General features: G+C 36.2%; 2 protein-coding genes across 3 annotated transcripts in view; both read right to left on the reverse strand.

Moving 5' to 3' along the window:
- Positions 1-419: 419 nt before the first annotated feature.
- Positions 420-16,757, reverse strand: plcxd3 (phosphatidylinositol-specific phospholipase C, X domain containing 3). Its single transcript, XM_079382330.1, has 3 exons — positions 16,582-16,757; positions 5,376-6,084; positions 420-1,924 (listed from the first exon to the last, which is right to left on the reverse strand). The coding sequence occupies exons 1-3, from the start codon at positions 16,682-16,684 to the stop codon at positions 1,768-1,770; spliced, it is 969 nt and encodes a 322-aa protein (XP_079238456.1). The 5' UTR covers positions 16,685-16,757; the 3' UTR covers positions 420-1,767.
- Positions 16,758-17,174: 417 nt separating this feature from the next.
- LOC306847824 (succinyl-CoA:3-ketoacid coenzyme A transferase 1, mitochondrial-like) overlaps positions 17,175-23,015 on the reverse strand; it is a 47,431-nt gene continuing 41,590 nt past the window's right edge. Inside the window, exons 15-17 of one of the 2 annotated variants that reach the window (XM_079382005.1) lie at positions 20,777-20,857; positions 18,340-18,441; positions 17,175-18,146 (exon numbers count right to left, since the gene is read on the reverse strand). In XM_079382005.1, the coding sequence (XP_079238131.1) occupies positions 18,111-18,146; positions 18,340-18,441; positions 20,777-20,857 (219 nt within the window). In that variant the 3' untranslated portion in view covers positions 17,175-18,110. The remainder of the gene's footprint in view (positions 18,147-18,339; positions 18,442-20,776; positions 20,858-23,015) is intronic. The other variant, XM_079382006.1, reaches the window with a different exon arrangement.

Consider the following 23,015-nt stretch of genomic DNA (forward strand, 5'->3'; position numbering starts at 1 on the left):
CTAAGCATGTGCTGCAATTATGTCCTCTGCCACTTTAAATGCTCGAGATCTTTAAACTGAGATGGAATCTGATAGGCTGCTTTATAGTTGTCAGTACTGTTATAATTATTGTCCTTTCTTGTGAAGAGGCCTTTAGTTGTGCATAAGCAGATCATAAAGAAACGTATCAATGAGATCATACAAATATATATATTTTTATTAATACTACGAATTTTTAATTCTTAAATATTATGCAGTTGTTGAGTCACACCACAAACTAATGTTGCATTGTTATAAAAATAATTCTAATTAACTGGATTTGAGAGACTTCCTATTTTATGCATTTTTCTGATTGTCATAAAAAAGCTGTATTCAAGTAACTGAATATATTATTGCATTTTAATGTATTTTTGAATAAAAAGGAAAAAACACACACTATGTGGTATATATGCAGTATTTACATTTATTGTACACCAAATTTGTCAGAAATGTTCTATTAGGACATATACCCAAAGAAAGTTTACATGTAAATACAATTTATTGACCTATAACTACATGCAATTTTATACTGTACAAAGGCATGATTGATGCATTCACACAAATCCATGATCCAGGTTGGCCATGGGATTGTAACATTAATAAAGACGATTTAAACACTTCAATAAACAAACAATGCTGCAAACTTTCTAGTTAGTTTTCCAGTGCCACCTGACTGTAAAAGAGAGAAGGCAGCACTGTGGGACATTGTTTCATAATGTCATATATTGAACAAATTCAATTGGCATCTGTGTGATTAAAACAATTAGCATGGCCATTTACCCAATTAGTCTGGCTAATTAGAAAATGGTGTTATAATAAGTCTGTTCACACTCATTAAGTAAGTCTCTTGCGTGTTTGTTTATGTAGGCCTGTTTACAATTGAATGCAAATTGTGCATTATTAATTGATGGATTGTATTGGGTTTTTTTCTGCAACTTCAGTGGCCACTCTTTAACAGTCCACAGTCACAGTAGTGCAAATGCAAAGAATATGTATGTTGTTCACGGATATATAAAAGAATCTGTCGGAGAGACGACAACAAAAATGTAGATACAAAGCCTCACTTATTAGTGTTGATAACGGCAGAAAGGCAAAAATGCTGTTACATGCAATTGCAATTTTTGGTTGTGAATACAAACATCTAATAGTTCACTTCTTCAACACTGTAAGACCAGACTGAAGCCTCGAAGGGAGCCTCAACTCTTGACTTATGTTCGGGCATGACAAATAGTGAGCAAAGTTACAATTTAACAGGTTTACAAGTATTTACAACTCGACAATCATACAAGTTACTATGACCACTAGAAATAAACCTACTATAGATTCAGCATCACATTCACTGTACAAACGATATTTATTCCCATGAAATTAGTTAATGCTACTGTTACTTTGATCAGAAGCAGAATCTGGGCAGAACTTATCAAGGTTTCGAGCATGTAGATCAGTAACTAGTAGTCCAACAGATCGGAAGCAGAGAAACATGGGAAAAGGCCAGTCACCTTTTTTGCCCAGAAAGAAATTAAATCACCATCTGTCCCTGTTCATCCTCAGACAAAACCTAAAATTATTCCACCTGACCGTGTCTGGTCACTACTATCATTCTCATGGTTTCCATTAGCCCTAAAAATGTCAGATGGACACAGCCTCTATGATCCAATAAATAAATAAAAATCAATAAAACATAAAAATACAGTAAAGAGAGAGGGAGCAAGTAATTGATACCACAAGCGATGTGGGAGATGTGGAGGTTCAGGTGGCGTTCTCTTCCTCATCATCCAGGTAGTAGTTGAGGGTGATAACAGCGCTGATAAATTCCCCCAGCTCCACAAAATCGGCCGTGATGATGTTTACTCCACTTTCCCCAGGTCGCTGTGAGCGGATCCACTGCATCATGCTAGGAAGAGCCCTGAGAAAACACATATATACAGGTCGATTCAATCTAAGGGGATTTGTTCTCACACAGAACACAAAATAGCTCAGTTTCAAAACATAGTGAGCTGCCTATTAAGGCAGCATCCTGACTGAAATGTAACTTATAAGAGACCAACTTGGAATGTAAGCTGCAACACTATATGCCATATAAATAGTGCTCCTCGTGCAAAGTACACAGCAGTCTCAAATCACAAGTGATTTGTTTTTCATCTTGCATCATGATGCAATACTTTAATATGCAAAGATATATACATTTTGATGAAATAGTAAAGATTCAATTTAATTTCTTAGTTTTTTTATTTATTTACAGAAACTTAAATTTTTATTTAATGTAAAATAACTCTTCAATTACTAAATTATTTTAACTAATACTTTTTAGAATTGAATGAATTATGAGTGTGTTTATAAATCAACATTTCTCTCGCATCTCATAGTTCAAGGATACATGCAATGTTGTCTTAAAATGTGGTCAAAATGAGTTATCTTATCTGGAAGCACTTTTTTGCCACAGAAAAAAAAATCTTGCTTTTGTTAAATAAAAATAATGACTTGCAAAGTCATAATTATGAGGCACTAAGTCAAAATAAGGCCATGGGATAAAAATTGAAATTATGACAAAAAATCTAAATTATGAAATTAAACATGTTACACAAAAAGTCAATTATGACAAAGCAAATCTTTTATCAGAATTTTAGCTATTCTATAACTCATTTGTCATAATTATGAATTTTTATCTCATTGTTTCAACATTATAAGTATATATTTTATGTCATAATTGTTTTGTCATAACTTCGACTTTGTCACATAAGAAATCATGCTTTGCTAAATCATAACTATAACATACAAGCCTAATTATAACACAGAAAAGAGATAAGTAATAATTATGAGATAAAAAAGATCAAAGTATCTCCATAATTAGAGATCAAAGTTGAAACTGCAACAAATCAAAACCATGAAAACAATTTTGTTCTAATTCCATGTTTTTATGTCATAATTGCTTTTATGTCGTAATTATGATTTTTATGTCACAATTATTTACCAAAGCAATATTATTTTTTTTCTTATGTGGCAGAAGCAGGGTTTCCTAGTCTTAGTAGCAAGCATGATTAAATTATGTGATTAGGATACTGTCTAGGCAGGCAGCTCACAAGATTTTGGAACAAATCTAAAATGCATTGTTTGCTGGGTCTGTCTATAAATGGTCTGCAGGTGGTGATGCACCTGAAGTGGGGACACATCGGCAGACACAGACTCACTCCAGTGAGGACTATGACTCAGGAGTTATCTCATGCTCTGCTGCTCACTCTCAGATGATGCAAGGCCTAGAAGGCTTTATCAGCTAACAAGTGTGCTGGCAGAGACCGTATCATTTTACTCTCTGTGCCCCACCTCTCCCCTCATCTATAATTAATTTGCCATCAAGCACAGTCGATGCAAAAAATAAAGACACCAATCTATCACATCAGCTTTGGCCTGGATAAAATGAACTTAAACGTATGACCAAAGTGTGCATTTTCCTTTGAAAGTAGAGATTTGATGCTTGAGATGTTGCTACATGCTGAAATGAGACTTCTGAATGAGTCTTCCTGTAACCAGAGTGACTAACGCTGGTGTCAGCTCTGCCCTTTAGCTAATGTTCCAGTTACACTAAGAAGAAATAATGTGCTGCTCCTCAACAAATACTCAGGGGGATCAGTTACGTATGTGGATCGCATGAAGGTGGTATCATAAGGTGTGTTTACAGTTCAGATACAGTATGGTTCCACTCTTTTAAATACCTTGACAAAATGATGCTCAGTTCTCTTAACAGGATCACACAAATTCTGCTGACTATGCATTGGTACCAACAACACCGCTGCTTAATCTATACTACTGTTTAATAGTTTGGGTCAGAAGTTAATACTTGTAATTCAGCAAGGACACAAACTTACAAAAATGACAGTAAATTCATGTATAATGTTATAAAAGATTTCAATTTTTTTTTTAAATGCTGTTCTTTTGAATTTTCTATTCATCAAAGAATCCTGAAGAGAATGTATCATGTTAAACAGCACTGATAATTCAACACTGATAATAATAAGAATGTTTCTTGAGCAGCAAATCAGCATATGAGAATGTTTTCTGAAAGATCAATTCAGCTTTGTCATCACTGGAATTAAAGTACAAAATTATTTGTTCCAATTTAGAAGACTTTAAGTATACCAGTTTAATATACCAAAAGTACAATTGCAGGATATTTTTATTAAGTACATAAATATGTAAATGTATTTTTTTAGTATACTTAGCATGAAATGAATGGATTTCAAATACATTTTAGCATATTTATTTTTCACAAGGGAATACATCAGAATGTTACTGTTTTTTTTCTGCATTTTAATAATAATAATAAATGCAGCTTTGGTGAGCATAAGAGAGATCGTACTGATCCCAAACTGCTGAACAGCAGTGTATAGTGAAAAACATATGTGGCAAGTGTAGTCTAATTACTGAATAAACCATTTTTAGCTGGTTCTTTTAATGAATCAAATCCACACAGCATGACTAATGTAGTCAAAATGATTCCCAAACATATGAGCTGGTTCTTTTTAGTGAATCAAACTGTATTGCAAACTGTAATTGTATTTAGTTATCGTGAGACTTCACTGACTGGTTATTCATATGACTATGTGTAGTTAAACATAAGCATTGTGAGTTTTGTGTATGGGTGGTATTTTATAGTAGTATTTAGTATTGCATATTTAACACCAACTTTATGTACTGCATCTATGATAAGACTATGAAGAGTCATTTAAATGTCTGGGGAAAACATTTTTTGCAGGAATTGTTTTACAAATATTTATTATCTAATCAGCTAGAAAAAAAATATATTTTCCAAATTTTTCTTCTTCAGAAATACTAAAAGAATCATTATTTTAAGAAACCAGAATCGCTGAGAGGAATCTAATTATTACATTTCTCTACAATTCCAATGCTGTTATGGCTGTGCTTAGCTGCATGCCCAGTGGCACACTATATATCATGCCTGCTGACAGGCGAGAAAGAATAACAGAAGATCATCCTTTGACAGCCGCAGATGCCAATGTATTCCATGCGGTAAGTGGAAAGACCCCCTCTCAGTCATTTGAATGAGCAGAATATTGGTGCACTCTAGAATTAATGCATTGAATATGTTGTTCTGTCATCCAGAGCCCTTTCGAAATCTGCTTTCTGCCAAGAGTTTCATGTTTCAAACCAAGCCTGCCAAACCCTGGTCAGTGAAGCCCTAGAGACTCTGAGCAATGGCTAATAACTGTAATGAGATTAAATTGGGACTGTAAAAAATCTGCCTGGCACTGATTTGAAGATAACAGAGAGTGAGATCTAATGAGTCAACATGATCTTTGATGCCACACATTTCACAGAATGGATTTTGTACAATAGCCTACCTCTCTGTGATGGTTTCCCTCAGACCGCTGGTTACACCCTTCATGACGGTGCTTGCTTTGGGAGTGAGAACCACTTGGGACACAAAAAAGGTGCCCTTACGTCTCCGATCCTTTACTGTGGCTTGAAGGAACTGAATGAGCTTCTCGGGATCTGTGGTATTGGCCCAAGGAGAGGGCATCATCTGACCAGGCCACAGGAAAGGAACCTCAAGAGCCATGGGATTGTGATAGAAGACCAGCACCTGATACTCTTTCTCCCAGAGGTACTTCAGGCTTACCTCTTGAGCAAACACTACCGGACAGAGTCGGTCCCCGAAGATGGTGCGCAGCATCTGGACCAGCTTCTCGTGATGGAGGTTCTGTACGCCGTAGAAGTGGTTGAAGTCCAGGAACACGACCTCGCGAGCATGGGAGGCCAGGAAGGTGCTGATCTGCTCCAGGCCTTCGCGTACGGTGGCGCTGAACAGGCCGTGTGCAAAGTAGAGCTCGTTGTCGGGGTCTCTGGGTTTGGTGGATATGCGGAGGTCAAAGAAGCGGATGCCTGCCTCCAGCTGGCTGGTGAAGTTCATGGTCTGTGTCGCCAACCACTTCCTCATCAGCTTCTTGGCCACTGTGCCAAACACAGAGACAAAGTTCTGCACGGTCTCAGGCTGCTCCGGCCCAACTGGTGAGGCTTCGTCGATGTAAAAACTAAAGGAGTCATGGGAACCTGGATGAAAAGATTTCTGAGTTAGTGAAATTCATTAAGAGAGAACATAAAAATGATGACAACTGAGCGAACAAATGCAATATTCTGGCTCATATAAAACATTCCAAAGGGATCTGAATAGTTATTTCATGTATAAAACCAAAAATTACCAGTTTTAGTTGAATGATAATGACAACATTCAAAACATGCTATAGAAGAACCCTAGTAAAAAAAAAAAAAAAAAATCTATGCCATAATTTATTTAAAAAACATTTATTTCATACTAAAAATACTTCAAATCCTTTAACATAATTATTGACATATCACTTCAGACTAATTGGTAGTGGTATTGGTAGTGTACACATTTAATAATAGAGATTTATTCAGTGGATCGATAAAGTAATTTAGTAAGTTTAAGTTCATACTTAACTATATTTTTACTAAATATTTTCAAATTAAAAATTAAAACTATAAGTACTAATATTAAATTCATGTAGTAAAAACAAATCATACAGCAAAAAACAGTAGGGAGTTGGGGCCGTATTCACAAAACATTTTATGGAGAGTTCTCCTAAATAGCAGTAAAAGTTTTTAGCTAAGAGTTTTCCCTTAAAACCTATTAACAAAGCTGCTGAGACTTTTACTAAGGAATAGAGAGAAGTCTTAAGCTAAGAGTAAGGGCGGGGTTGACCTTGCTGCTATGGATGATGTCAGCATGCTAACTATGCACGCAGTGATTGGCTGATAGTCTCTGTCAGAGATTCATGGAAATATTGTAGAGCACAATATTATGTTGCCGTATTCAAATAAAGGTTTAAAAATATAAAATGTTAATTTCCATATTCAAATAAAGATTTTAAAATGCAGGATAAGTGTAGTAACTTAGGAGTGCTCCTAATGTTTCACAGATTTAGGAGCTAGTTTTAGTGCTAAAACTTTGTGAAATACTCTTAGAGCAAAACGTTAGGAGTCTTACATTTAGGATTGGCACGCTCATTATTTTTAAGATTTTCTCCTAAATCAGCGAGTTATGAGCTACTTTTGGCCTTAAGGTGTTTTGTGAATACAGGCCCAGCTTTTTATTGACAGAATATTCTGGCTGGCATGTCCCCGAAAATATTCAATTTTGTCTCCTTTGCTGGTAAAGTTATCGAATATCCCTGCTTTATTATCTTGTGGACTTCACAGGCATGCACAAGACTAAGAGTGCACATCAAATGTACCATTACCATCAAATGTACTGCTCTAAAAACGATGAGAACAATGATTTTAAGGTGACTTGCTACGAAAAAGACTCAAATCTAATACTGCCTGACAATATGCAGTACTTTTGTACAGCAGGAACCTAAGAATACATATAATGGCTGTTGTAATGGTTAAATGGAATAATGCAATAGCCAACACTTGCATCCACACTGCAGCAGGAGGAAAAGCGTTGCCAGGGCCTACAGGATAATAACATGGAGTTTACAAGCACGCTTTCAATGTAAATACAGAGCAAAGCCAGGTGCTATGTTTGATCTCCAAAAATCAAAACAACTATTTAAATAGATGCATTGCTAATGTAATTAAATGAAAGCATTAAGCAGTCTATAACCTGTGCGTGTGAGAGAGACTCTCCGAATATTATTTTTGATGAATAAACAATGCAGCTCTGCATCTGAAGGCAGCATCAACATTCACCATGGGAAAGGGCTATTAGAAAAACAGCTGTCTGCTTGCCAGACATCTCAGCAATCACCACAACAACAAAAACAGTCCAAACGATAGAAGCATTAGATGCTGCTTTTAACAAGCCAAGGAGAAAGAAAGAAAGAAAAAAAGAAATAACTGCAACTTTGCTACAGTTTTCCCAGTTCAATGACAATCTGTCTCTATTATGACAATAACGTGTGTCGTATATCTAATGAGTGTTCATTAAACAGATCAACCTGGAAATATACAGATTTTGTTGGTTACCTCCTGTGTCAAATTCAGATTAATGAGTAACAGTATATGTCTCATTTCCCTCCTTAACATAGGTAATGCCTTCTGGTACGTGGAAACGGAGGAAAGTCTCCACTAACGCAATTTCCATGTACGTCTCATTAAATCAGAGACTGTGAAGGGAGATAAGATGTGAGCGTAACTGTAAATCAGTTTTTATGAAGACAGCACTATACATTCAAACGCATACATTTAAACACATTTTAAAAAACAATTTGTTTTTCAAAAAACTAATTAATAGCAACTTGTCTTTTCTCCGTGTTGTGCAAAACTTAAAGACAAAGGAAAAGTGAATTTACACTGAAGCTGTATTCAGAAGAAAACCATGTGAAATTCAACAGGCCTGAACAACTACAGCTCCATGAGGACCCAGTGCATTTATTTGGTGTTCTGAACTTCTAATAGCTCCTCAGCTAAATGCAAAGGAGTATCTTGTTATGAGATCCCTGCTTTGAGATGCACTGACCTGATATTAGGAAGGTTTGAGGAAAATTATTTCTGGGAAAATGGACCATTTAACAAAATAAAAGCGACTGACTGGGCTCATGTTTCACCTCTGAACCTCTGAGAGGAGGCACATTAGAGTGGATTAAAGACTCATTTTTGTTTTTGAAACATGCAATCCAGAGATGATTACTGAAACAATCAATTTTGTTGTGCAGAGAAGTCACAGACCTGTCTACAGTAAAATATATTAAAAGCTAATTATATTATAACACAAACAAAAAAATATTATACACAAAACACCTATATGTATGACACAAAACACCTGTTCATAGCATTGCTGAACAAACCCAGACGAGAAAGTACTGCAGTGTTTTCATCATAAGCCTTTATCTTCTGATTGAATGTGTTTTTGTATAGGGCTAGAATGAATTATGATCTTTCAAAATCTCCTTGGGTTACCTGTCCAACATCATGCAGCTCAGAGTCATGCTGGTCATACTAAAAAACCAGCAACAGCAACACATACACCAGATTCTATTCAAGCGCTTACTGTGAACCCTTAGGCTGCTGTGTCATGATGTAACTACGTATCACAAAAGATTGACATGTCACTGTCAACCACAGGGGAAGGCCTCTCAGTTCAGCAGGAAAAAAAGTAATCATTACAGGAAAAGTGACTATTTTCCCCAAGGTGACTGTGCAATTTCATGCCTGGTCACTTAATCTTTCCCATTTATCTTGTTTATTGAGACACGGCAGACTAAAAATCCTCTCTTTTGAGTCTAAAGTGCAGGATTAATGGATGAACAATTGGATGGATGGACAGATTTAAAGATGAATCAGACAAGAGCAAACGGTGCCTTCGAGGTTTGAATCCATTACGATTTTTCATGCCTCTAGTGCAACTTTAAGTAATTGAAATCATTTTGTATGTGTGTATGTGGCCGTGTGTATGAATGATCTGTCAGGAAATGGTGGTTGAGGCAAGTTGGAGCGAACCTCTGCAGGACACCGTTTGGGCACCCCTGGTCTATCCCATCATTAATTATATTTTTATTCCGTATGAATACATTAAATAGGTGAAATGTTATAGTAAATTTATTTGCCACTGTGATACTGAAACTGAAATAAGAAAAGAAAAAAAAAAGAAAAATCACAGGAATATGTCTTTAGTAACTCATATAATGTTGCTTTTAATCAGCAAAATTTGCAGAAAATAAAGTGTTTACATTTGTATGGCATAAAAAAGCAAAACACTCATAACCCACAGATTTTTCTGTTTCTACAGTGTCTGTCATTGGCTGCCACTCAAAAGCTGATTACATGCTAAATATGATTAAGGGGCAGAGACACATTCCCTTATGAGAGCTGTAGCATGAATATCAATTATGGCTCGCCATAAAACCTAATAAGCCCTGGTTCCATGTCTGTCACTGAACTGCAACACCCTGCGTACTTTCAAGGCACAGGTGGCTGATAAAGCAGCGGTGTCCTGCTTATTCTGTGGGCTTGTCACTTCAGCACAAGCACCCTCAGCACTAACACAATTCCTCTGCCCCGGTCCTGCTGCTTGTGCAGGTGACAATGGTGACTGTAACGGGGTGATGACCAGCCAGCCATCCAGCAAAGCACAGTAGTATAAGAGCCACACAAAAGCCCGCCTCTGCATAAAAGGCATTGTTCTAAGACACCCCACACCCCGGGGACTTGTTTGCCAATAGGAGAATGATTCATGTTTCTGCAAGTGTGTATGTGGAGGACGACTAGCCGACCTCCAAAATACTGCCAATACTGATGCTGCAAGTAAACAATGTTGAGTTGCAACAGGAGGATCAGTCAAATCTTTAATCTTAGAGAGAGGTTTGAGAGGCTACAATGATTTCTAGAGCCTCTTAATTTGGAATGACTATAAAAAGAGTTCCGATAGAGGAAAGAAAAGACCCACTAGATTCTCTTAGTGCAAACATTGACCTTCACGCCGCAGGAGGGGGCAGAGCCAGTTTTTGAGTGGCAGTGCTTAAAAATATCAGGGCCTATAATATGTCCACATACAGACTTTGATGACGTTTGATGCGGATGGCTTTCTAAAATGATTGTATAGGAAGGGATTGCTATTAGAAATGAGAAAGTTCAAGATTTAGCCTTCTAATATGATGTATTTCCAAGAAAATTGATTGGATTGTGAAAAGTGAATGTTACCAGAATGGAGGTAGATTAAAAGTGAGTTATAGAGTGCATCAATTGGTTTCTGAAAGTAAAAATCACATTCATTTTCTCTAAAGAGAAACTTGTATAGACTTCTGTATTGTATATTGTATAACTGTATTGTATAACTATTGTATAACTTGTATATTGTATATTGATCTACTGTTGATAATGGTTAATGGTCTACGAGGTTTTTAATGGTATGCTTTTGTTGAAGCCATCAACAACTTATTTTAAATAATCATGTTAATTTCTGGTGAAAAACTACATTATCCAAGATTCTGCACATAAATCTCCATTAATCAGAGAATCACGGCAAGCAAATCACACCAAAATAATTCTGCCCACTTCCAGGAAGCACCCCAAATAATAGAGTTAGTTTCCCTATGCTCTCAAACTATTTATATACTAAATATATATTCATAATTTGCAATAAATCTGAAGTTTACTGTTTCAATACAATCTTTAAATCAATAGTTATAGTTCTTTGTTTTTAAATTTAATTACTTAATTTGTAAAGCTTCTTGGGCAGTTTGTTCCTTTATTAAAGCTGTTAAGTGCAGCCTTGTATTTTTGTCTTTTTATCCAATTTAACATGCTTTCTATGCTTAACATCCAAAATTATATCATTGTGATTTACCGTGTAGCTGGTCGGTTTAGTTTATGGCTTTAATAAAGATTTTATTACATTTTCCATGGGAATAACATGCACTAGAATAACACCGGCATAACACAGAAAACAAGGAACATGTTCTTCATGGTGTCTTTAATACAGATTTATAAAGTAAAACAAAGTGCATTATGCAAGTTTTGAAAAAAACTAAAAAATATTATTTTTTCTGGAAAATCATGCAAACCTCCAGCAGCCTGACAACATGACAGCATGCAAGCAAAAGTGCCTCAGGCTGAAATAAAGCATTACTGAAATATGCATGAGACAAAGGCGAAAGATCAATGATTATGTTTTTGGAGTTGATCTTGAGGAGCTAAAATGACCATTGCTTTCTCTAATTATATCTGTGTACAGTTAAACTGAAAAACATACTCTATTACCAGTGGCTTAAGCAAAATCAAAAATACCTCAATTTTAATGGATATTTTTCATTGTCTTTAAGAGTTAATGTTAACCACACATTGTAAGATATCTGTGTGGGAGTGGTACGTGTCCAGAACTCTTACTGAAGCCTTAATTTGTTTAGAGCTTTTTGATAAACAGCTGCTACACTACAACTTTCCATCACCCACTCACAGCCTCACCAACAACACTGTTTTACAAATACTATACTAGTCTATACTACTGCTGGAATGATGAATCCAGCACAGACCAGCATCAGTAGCACGAGGTGAGCTTCTTCACTGCAGCCATCCATACAAATCATGCAATTTAGTGTGCATTTGTACAGTATGTTGAAGTCAGAGCACTTACTCTATAGTACGAGCAAGAAACCAGAATCTATAATTGATGATTAACAAGATGATTTTGAGGTGGCAGGCCAGTTAATTGGTCCCTGTGACACAGGGTCAAAATCAGCGACATAGACGTTAATCAGGGGTTTTAATCAGAGCTGTCCAGGGCTGATAGCTCCAGCCTTTGGTGCAGTTCAACTACCCAAACTCCACTATACAAAACACAAAACCTCTTACTTTCAGAACAATTCTGAACTATGTAGGGCATAAAAAGCACTAGATAATAATGCAATAATAATAATGTAATCCTGGGTCATCTTGTTCTAATGTTTGTTCATACTTTACCCTGGGTAAATAATTCATGTGTATTTATTTGTCACTATATTTTGGGTTTAAAATGAACCCTGCACTCTTATAAAAGCTGTGTTACTGAAATGTTGCTTAACCCTAGGTTTACCCAGGGTTAAGCAAGGTGTGAAGCCTACACTGTAAATTTAAGAGTGAATTTAACTCCATCAGTTAAAACTAACACTTACCCAGAGTACATATGGGAATCACTGGTAAAGTGTTAAATTAACACTTTTGAAAGAGTTAACATTATTAACACTATGACAGTGTTAACAAACTCTTCAACTCTTTATTATATATAACTCTTCAAATTTAAAATATTAAAACCAGAATGGATGATGGGAACACTAGAACAAGTTGGTGTTCAAAGTTAACACTCATGGATTAACTGGTCGACACTGCACCAGTATTCAGGTGATAATATTAAAAAATAAACACACAAAACAATACACGTTTACGTTTATTTATTCATTTTATTGAAATATTGTAAATGTTTTTCCCTGCACCAAAATGTCTTCACATTCAATGTTTTCAATACATGTAAAGAACATGTTCTTACAACAATTAAACAATGTCAAAGCAAATCAGTGCAAAGACACAAAAAACATGGTCCATATGTACTCTTAATATCATAAGGTTTGTAATGCTGACATTTATCAGGTTAAACAACAGCATTCCATTCATTACCATAAACACTGGATGCATGTTAAAAGCATATGGGGTGGTGATGGCGCAGTGGATAAGACACATGCCTTTGGTGTGAGAGACCCGGGTTCGAATCCACTGTGAGACACCAATGTGTCCCTGAGCAAGACACTTAACCCCTAGTTGCTCCAGAGGCGTGCGACCTCTGACATATATAGCAATTGTAAGTCGCTTTGGATAAAAGCGTCAGCTAAATGAATAAATGTAAATGTAAATGTAATGCTCACTAATCAAAGTCTGTGCTGGTGTTTGGACCTCCTTGGAGAGAATAGTCTCATTCTTTTTTTCAGCACGACAACATGCTTTTCTCTGCCGTTTTCAGCCAAGCAAGATATCTACTCCTATTTGCAGCATCACAAACTGTCCCTGTAAAATTGAAGAAAAAAAATAATACAAAAAAACTGAACAGGATCATTTCACATCCATTCATCAAAACTATTATCAGGTGAAATGTTAGAGACACGTATGAATTGCAATACAAAAACAGTTCACCCAAAACTGAAAATTATGTTATCATTTATTTATCCTCATGTGGTTCCACAACTGTATGAGCTTATGTCTTCTGAGGAACACAAAAAAAATATTTTGAATAATCTACAGAAGAAATACATGGGACCACTCTGATCCGAAAAAGAAAGAAGGGCATACAGCATTAGAACAACACAAGGGTGAGTAAATGATGACTTAAAGGGTTAGTTCACCCAAAAATGAACTAAGTGAACTATCCCTTTAAGGAAAAGCATTAAAGCACATAAATGGGACAGCACATAAATAAATTACAGTCCATGTATATCAAAAACTTAGTTGATAATTTTTTTAGAAAGAGATCAGACTCTTTATTACTATTGTTTAAAAAAATAAACATGACAATCAATAATCTTAAAATATGGAATTGTGGCTTACCCATGTATTAGTGGCTTCATACTCTTCAAGCACATCTCCTTTCGATGTTTCTGTTAAGCCAGCATGAACCATCTGTAACAATATTAAAGAAATAGTTTACTTAAAATTGTAATTCCAAACCCATACGACTCACTTTTGCTGAATACAAAACACAATTTAATGCTTAAAGATAATAAGATAATAAAGTGTCTAAAGTAGTTCATTGCAACTCATGTGTCATACTCCAAGACTTGTAAGGATAAAATCACTTTGAATAATGAACTAACTCACTCAGTAGAGAGAGTTTGAATTTACTGAAAAGTGTTATTTTCAAATTAATTAAATGAAAACAGCACTCAAATCTAATATAACAACATATCGACGTCATAAAAACTCAATTTATGCTTAATGAAATCACAAAATTTGGTCATGAGACACACAAGAACCAATGACTGATATTGTCATTTAGATATGGACAGTTTACAGTGGTTTGATTTGACAATATGACGTTGCAAAATACATATTATAAATGAGGTAAAACACTTCATGTGTGAGAACGTTTCGGATTGTTTAGGCTCGCACAGCATTTAAATATCGTCATAAAGTAATATTATTTTATAAAATACATATCGTAAATGAAGTAAAACACTTAGCTACTTTTGGCGTTTTCCTTGACAGAACCAACTTCCCCGTCTGCTCCGCATCGCGAGTGAAAGAAAACCTCTCTGTGAAAAAGTTTAGGAATGCACAGCATATAAATATCGCTATAAATCAATATGTTATTATAAAATATATATTTAAATGAGATTAAAAACACTTACTTTCGGATTTTCCCTTTTAGAAAAGAAACGTCCTCGTCTGTTCCGCATCACGAGTGAAAGGAAATGTCTTTGAGAAAAGTTTAGGCGCACACAGCACATAAATATCGTTATAAAACGATATGATATTACAAAACACATTTTGTGAGTAAGATTTAACACTTGATTTCGCAGTTTTCCGTCCTCGTATGCTCCGCATCGCGAGCAACGAAAATGGTGTCTGTGAAAACTATTTCAGATGTGTGAGGCGCTCACACGAGAAAATGTCCCGGATGTAACTAACACTCAATAGTGTTAATAAGGGTGACTCTCTGTATTTACACTGGTCAGAGGGTGCCGTTTACACTAGCTAGTGTTAATCCCCTAAAATTCAACACCACAACTTTAACACTTTACTCTAAAAATCCTTAACACTGGGATTTCAACACTGGATATTTTGCTGTGTAAAGTTTAAAGAAATTGTTCACCAAAAAAATGGAAATTTGCTGAAATTTACTAACCCTTGTGGATTATTGTGATGTTTTATATTGTGATGAATCCATTCACTGCATAAGATTTGTTATGAAATGCTAGACTTCTCCAAATATTTTCAGATGAAGAATCAAACCAAACTCATCCACATATTGGTAAATGTTATTATTTTTGGTTTATTTTGGCTGAACTATTCCTTTATACAGATTCATATGTAATGAGAGCTCAATCACTGATTGCATTTGTCTCTACAGAATTGACATTCTCTCAACAAGTGATGAATCATTATTGGTTGTGAACATGTATGCTAATAGTCTTGCACCCTCTGATTCCAACATATTTTTATTACTTCAGGACAGTGTCAACAATCACAGTTACTATAATGATTAAATACATGCCATCTATGTCACATCTAAGTCACTGTTTGCACAATTGGAGAATATTATGGGGAGTACTTCCTGTGAGAAAGGTGTTTTACATTCTTAAAAACAAAGGTTTCTAAAATGGGTTTTTGCCGCAAAGCCATACAAGAATCATACTGGGTTCTATATGTTACAGGTTTTTAATAGAACCATGGATTGCAATAAAGAACCTATAAGAGTGTAGAGTGTTTTTTTTCTTGGGGGGGGGGGGGGGGGGGGGGGGGGGGTGCTATTGTGTATTAGCCTATTACTTGTGAATAAGATGTTTAGGGTTTTTGAGAACATTTAGAATATGTTGGGTAAAGTTAAAAAGTGGCAAAGCAATTATTCTTCACTTCTCTGGTATTTATATGGTTATTTTACTGCGCATCCAACTACATTGTAGTTCTATATATAATCTCAGTGTTATTTCGTAACATTATATTTGGTCAAGGCTGTGGCACACGTGTAATATGTCTCTTAATCCATCGCAGAGACGGATTTCGAGCCCCGAGCAACAAGTGTCCTATTTAATTTCAGTCGCACGTCTTAATATTATTATAAACTCGCTAGATTGGAGCAATATTAATGTCGACAACCTATTAGTCACACAATACCTTATGTCATAAGCAGAACCCATATTATCTAGACTGCGTTTGGTGACCTCTCAGCGCAATGTGCGTTTTGAACAAGAGTTGATTAAAATAATACTAAAAAAAACTTTTTTTGAAACGGTCAGTTAAGTCATTTAATACCTGACCACAATCATTTATATATATATTCTGCAGCAGTTTCTCACTGTCCACAGTTAGTCCAATACGCGCATTAAAAGGCAAAATAAGGCTTACCAGGTATGGCGAGGTTGGTAAGAGGGATACTGTGCAAGGTGTCCGGTAAACTTGACATCCAGTCCGCATAACGGAGTTCGCTCTTCCCCTGAGACGAAGCCATGCCGTCTGTTCTGTGGTGCTCTGTGTCCGTGCTTCGCTCGGAGTGCTCTAGTATTCAGCGCCCGCGCTCGCGTGAGTTCACAGCGCGAGCATCACCACACCCCCGAGACGGCGCGCGCCGCTCCTACGTCTCAATTTCCCCAGCCTTCTGGATTTAAACAGTGTCTTTACAAACATTTAGAAGCTCGTTGCATAGAAGATGTCTAAATTATTCCCTCCCATGTGTGTGCTGGGTGTGGGCGCAACTATAGACTTCAGCGCGCGCAGATTGAATTAATTCATTTGATGTTATTGAACAATTACTGTTGTACAGAGGAACAGGGCGGACAAATCCTGGATCCGTGCATCATACACATTCAACCTTTCACGCTGGATATTAACACGGTCGCTGTGTATTTTCTTAAGTCTTGTGAAGTGTGGCGTTAAGAACAAACGGTTGTGCAACAAGTGTAACAGATGTATCGCAAATGACAAAACAACAGGTTTAAATTACAGAGCTTCCATAAATATTCTCAAATAATTTTATAACACGGTGCAAATAACAATTTAATAGGAAATCTTAGTTAGAATGACAGTCTCGGTCAGAATTCACTTTCATTAGGCTGTGTGAAGAAAAGATGAAAGTAAATGGTGACTGCAAGTATATCACCTTTTGTGTTCCACTAAATTCGGTCATATAACTTGGATCATTATTCAAGTTATATGACCGAATTTAGTGGAACACAAAACCAGTCTTAAGTAGAATGGGTATATTTGTAGTATAGTTGTATCTCAGCCAAATATTGTCCAACCATACATCAATGGAAAGCTTATTTATTTGGTTTAGTTCCTCAATAAAAAAAATTGACCCTTATGACTGGTTTTGTGGTCCAGGGTCACATATAAGGATTTTGAAGAAGTAGTTAATGAATATAAAAACACAATTAAGATGGGTTTTTGCTCAGGTCTTGAATACACATTTATTGCTTTGTACAAATAATATGTACACATTGTAGACAGAACATTTAAGGCCTCTGACCTCTTAAGTTAAATTAGATGGGCAAATGGAAAATCTAAATATGAAATGACTGACTGTTCTTTTTCAAATAAACACAATACTTCCTATTTAACCTACTTACAATATTTTCTATTCAATACCTATTGACATTCTAACAAATCCATTCAAATTTGTATTTGTATAAACTCATATTGATAAGCTAATACAACCATTCAGGTGATTGCACATTCATGGAAATCATTGAAACAGATGAAGATACTGTGATGGTGTGATGAACTTATTGGATATTTGTTGTTTTGAACATGCTTCAGTGAAATTTCTTCACAAATCATCAGCTGAAGCCCTAAAAGGATTTATGTGGGGGATTTAAAAAGTGTGTGGTTTCCATCAGCTGTCTAAACAGCCTTAAGCATTTTTTTTTCTAAAACTGTTAAATTTGCTGCATTGGTTTCAAGTTAGGAGAGACCTGAAAAAAAACAGGAAAATAAGCAGAAGTCAAAATTATGACCTTGTATTCTGGCTAATGCTGTTAGTTTTCATTCAAGCAAGTATAGGGTTTTGTGTGTTGTGAAATGTCATAGTGGGCTACAATACATACAGTATGTTGCAAAGTGTTCAATATTATTGTGTTTCTGTAATTCATCGATTGTGTCATTCACCTCAAAGTCAGTCCCTGTGCATTTCTTAATGTCATCTGGTGTCAGTCCCTCCCAAACCTCAATCAGGGTTAAACCTTTGTCCTTGTCCACATCGAATACCGCCTGGAGAAGAAAGGAAAACATGACAGAAGTGCCATCAAATGCGCAGCCATGTGTAAGTGAACTCTTCTGACCTTGAGGACGTGGTCAGATGGGGTAGAGAAAGGCAATGTGGTGAAAAAAGCACAGAAAAAGGCACTTTGTGATGTGATAAAATGAAAACATTGTGTCTAAAAAGTCTGAGACCACACTGGAAAAATAGGAGTATAAACCGGCAAATCATTAGGATAGTTTTTGGCATTTCTTTTATTGTGTTTATTCAGCCTGCAGTGATTAAATGGGCTCAAAACAAGTGAGCACATCATTAATATAACATTTTATTCTATTACTGTAATAATAACTCAAAACTTAATGCACAGTGTTGTTTATAGAGACATGCATGTTTGCATGAAACCAGCAGCCTGTTGTTAAAGGGATAGTTCACCCAAAAATTAAAACCATGTCATTCCAAACCCGTAAGACCTGCGTTCATCTTCGGAACACAAATTAAGATATTTTTGATGCATTCCAAGAGCTCTCTGACCCTCCCATAGACAGCAAGGATCCTTACACGATCAAGGCTCAGAAACTTAGCAAGGAGTTCATTAAAATAATCCATGTGACATCAATGGTTCAAATGTAATTTTATGAATCTACGAGAATACTTTTTGTGCACAAAGAAAAAATAACCTTGCTACGTTTCTGAGCCTTGATCGTGTAAGGATCCTTGCTGTCTATGGGAGGGTCAGACAGCTCCCGGAATGCATTGAAAATATCTTAATTTTTGTTCCGAAGATGAATGCAGGTCTTACGGGTTTGGAACAACATGAGGTTTTCATTTTTGGGTGAACTATCCCTTTAATGTTTGATGTGACCCAGATCTAATGTTGCCATAGTCTCAATTCACCCAATACCTGTGGAGCACAACCTGCCATGGGCAGCACGCTTGCTGTCACTTTGCCTTGGGCCTGCTGTCTCTGCATCCTTTCTTCCACCTGAATGAGAGCCTCTAATTGCTGGAGGATTTGCTTGGATGTGTAAAAATGTAGGCGATAGGATTAAACCACCTGCCAGAGTTCCAGCCGTAAACTCTGACAGTCCAAAAAATGTTTCTCTCCTCTGAGATATTGTACTGGATGCTTGTTTTTTTTTTTTTTTTTTCAACAATCAGGGGAAAGCGAATTGAACAGTCAAACACGGCAAGATGGATGGCGTAATCGCATCACAGCTTGCCAGAATTATTTATATAAAAACGTCCATCGCTGGAGATATGCGTGCTGCTGAGATGACAAGTGGCAAATTGGCTCAAAAAGCCATTCTTGGATTCATATGCATTCTAGGAAGCAAGGATGTTTGCCCTGTATTGGTTCTATTTCTAAAACAACACCTCATAATGAAAGCATCTGATCATAAAAATAAGTCCATGAACTGATCTGAATATATCTGAATGCTAAACATGTTTCTTGAGCTATTAAAATAGCCTCGGGGTCTTGGAGAACATGAGGGTTAAAGATCCGAAAGGTTTTTCTTACAAGCAAAGCTAAAGCTCAGGTTGTTAGGCTGACAGACAGGGGTTGTGTTGAACAGCAGGGTAGCATGACAAACACAGGCTGAACAGAAGGTGGTGGCAGTGTAGCTGGAGAGGTCTAACCTTTACAAATGTTGACAGAATCCTTTTGTTGGAAACCACGGTGTGTAATTGTTACAAAAGCAGACGCTGGCCAAGCATACAAAGAGAAACAGAAGACTAGCAGGTAAGGAGCGGAGAAAGACTGCTGTTATCCAGTCCAGTGACACCACTGGCGAGATGAGAGGTTGGCTCAACGAGTGCCAGCAGCAGTCCATAAAAACCAGCAGCTATGAACAGTCGCAGCAGTCAAGAGCCCCTGAACCATCTAGTAAGGCTCTTTGATGAGACTACAGCAAATCCTTAGTCTCCACCACCCTGCTCTCTGAATACAGACTATGTGGAAGGGCTGATAATATTATTAGGTAACATTCACATTAAGGAGCTCTGGGTTTGAAAAAAAAAAAAACAGTCAATATGTAATGTCACTCCGATCAGGAGATTTGATTAGGGTTGGCCCAATAATTGGATTTCCATTTTCCACTGCTTATGTGCAGTGTCATTATTCGTCATGCCTCCTTATGTTGTTGCACATGCGTTAAGAGAAAAGAGCAAAGCCATTTTCACAGCTTTTCACTGTGGTTTTATCCAAGGCTGATTCGGTATATTGATGAAGTGATAAGCTGCTGAATAGATGACATTTATTCTTTACCTGCAGAGTCTGGCTGTTGATTAAAGTATACTCCTATGATAAAAAGGTAAAATCGATGACTCTTGTAAATCTAAACCCACCTTTTCTGTGATTATACGGTCCACACACTGTTTTCCGGTCAGAGGCAGATTGCACTTCTCCAGAATCTTGTGTTCGTCACCCTAGAAAATATGTAACAAAACAAAGACAATAAAATATAATGCAGAATATTTCATATTTAAAATGTTCTATGTTTCATTAGCACAAGAAAACAATGAATTCAAAAAACAAAATGCTTTTTGACCCATATTAGTGTTAATATATTATATTAAAATTATAATATTAATACATATTATTGAGGAGGACTGTCTGAGAGTTGGATGATTTAGTAACTAATTTAAATTTAATTCATTAATTTAAAACTGAATTACCAAGACCCATAAGATGTGTATCTATTTTTCCTCTTAAATGCAGAACAATTTTTGTTTAAATGTACTTCTGTAAATTACATAGTAAAATAATTTGATACATGACATTAAATATAACTTATTTACAATAAATATTAAATATGCATACATTTAGGCCTGGTTTCACAGACGGAGTTTAGACTAAACCAGGATTAGGCCATAGTTCAATTAGGACATTTAAGTCAATTTTATAAACGTGCCTTAGAGAAAACATTACTGGTGTGCATCCTGAGATAAAATAAAGGCTCTGATATATTTTAAGATCAGTCAGTGCAAATTTCTTTCAGTTGCAACAGCTCAGACTTACATTTTAGTCCGGGACTAGGTTTAAGCCTCGTCTGTGAAACCGGGGGTTAATGTTTAATTTTTATTTAATATTAATTATATTCAAGTATGATCATTTAAATAGTTATAATACAAATACATAAACATTATTAATTCATTTTTCACCTTTTAACCCATTTACACATTCATTTGTTTCATAAATGCTCCATATGTTTTGTATCTAATTATATGCTTATGACTAATTTTTTGAGAAAAACATCCAATGAACATGAATTTATTTGCAATACATTTCTTTGCACTACTTCTTATAAATTTGAATTCCAATTTTAAATCGCATGATCTATCTAGATTCAGGAATTGCAAGTTAAAAAAGGCTCTCTGAATTAAATGCTGAATGGTGCACAACCCCGTCATCCACTCATGCCCACGGGTACAGAAAACACTCTAAGCTAGCTGTGTTCATCATCAGGCGTAATGGATACACTGGCCCTGCTGACTCCATAGGCTGTTGGATATGGGGATAATAATTAGATAGCTGATGGTGGTTAATTCTACTCATGTCAAAAGAGATCTCATCCCACCAGGGGCAGGCAGTTGGCCCTGTTAGCCTTCCTCCAAGCCGGCCACTGCCAGCATGAACAAAGCAAGGGCAGCATGTGAACAGCAGCCATGTCTTTCTATGCCCATCTCTCTTGTCTTTCACTCTATCTCTGCCTGGATCAATGTGATCTGAGTGGTGTGAAGAGAATTATGTCACCACTGTCATAATCGAGACTATTCACGACCCTGGAACAAATTTAAGCACATTTCACTGATGGGAACACTGAACTCTGACATAGATTATTGAGCAATGGTGTCATTTAGGTTTAATAGGGGGTTTGATGGAAACAGCAAAACATCCAAATCTATGTCTGTGTCTTTCTCTTTTTCCCACTAATATTGGCACCCTTGATAAATATGAGCGGAGGCAGCTGTGAAAATAAATCTATATTGTTTATCCTTTTGATCTTTCACTCAAAAAATTCACAAAATTCTAACCTATCATTGAAGTAAAACAACTGAAAGTGGGGAGACAATCTCATGATAAAATAAATGTTTTTCTCCAAAGAATGTTGGCCACAATGATTGGCACCCCTAGAAATTCTTATGAGTAAAATATCTCTGAAATATAAAGAAAAGAGTTAAAGCATTGAAAATCCCCATTTCCACCATCATGGTAATAATTAAGGGGTTCCAATCAACTAAAGATGTTAAAAATCTGCCTTGAAGAGGACGTGTCTATATCGTCCTAATGCACAGTGAGGAGGAGAGTTTGAGTGGCCAAAGACTCTCCAAGGATCACAGCTGGAGAATTGTAGAGATTAGTTGAGTCCTGGGGTCTGGACCTAAAACCTAATAAGCTGTTATCTTGGGAAAAGGATGTTGCAATAATTGGGTGCCAATAATTGTGGCCAACATGAACTAAAGAAAGCATTTATTTCACAATGAGGTTTTCCCCCCACTTTCAATTGTTTTACTTGATAGGTTGCACTTTTGTGAATTTTTTGAATCAAAGATAAAAAGGATAAACAACGCAGATTTATTTTCA

Source organism: Barbus barbus (genome assembly GCF_936440315.1).
Source record: "Barbus barbus genome assembly, chromosome: 28".
NCBI lineage: Eukaryota > Metazoa > Chordata > Actinopteri > Cypriniformes > Cyprinidae > Barbus > Barbus barbus.

Excerpts from the sequence above, each read along its gene's own strand:
- plcxd3 (XM_079382330.1), bottom strand. The coding sequence starts at position 16,684 with ATGGCTTCGTCTCAGGGGAAGAGCGAACTCCGTTATGCGGACTGGATG. Across the intron at positions 6,085-16,581 it reads TACCAACCTCGCCATACCTG|GTTCCCATGACTCCTTTAGT; the intron begins GTAAGCCTTATT and ends CTTTTCATCCAG. Across the intron at positions 1,925-5,375 it reads AGGGAAACCATCACAGAGAG|GGCTCTTCCTAGCATGATGC; the intron begins GTAGGCTATTGT and ends GTGTTTTCTCAG.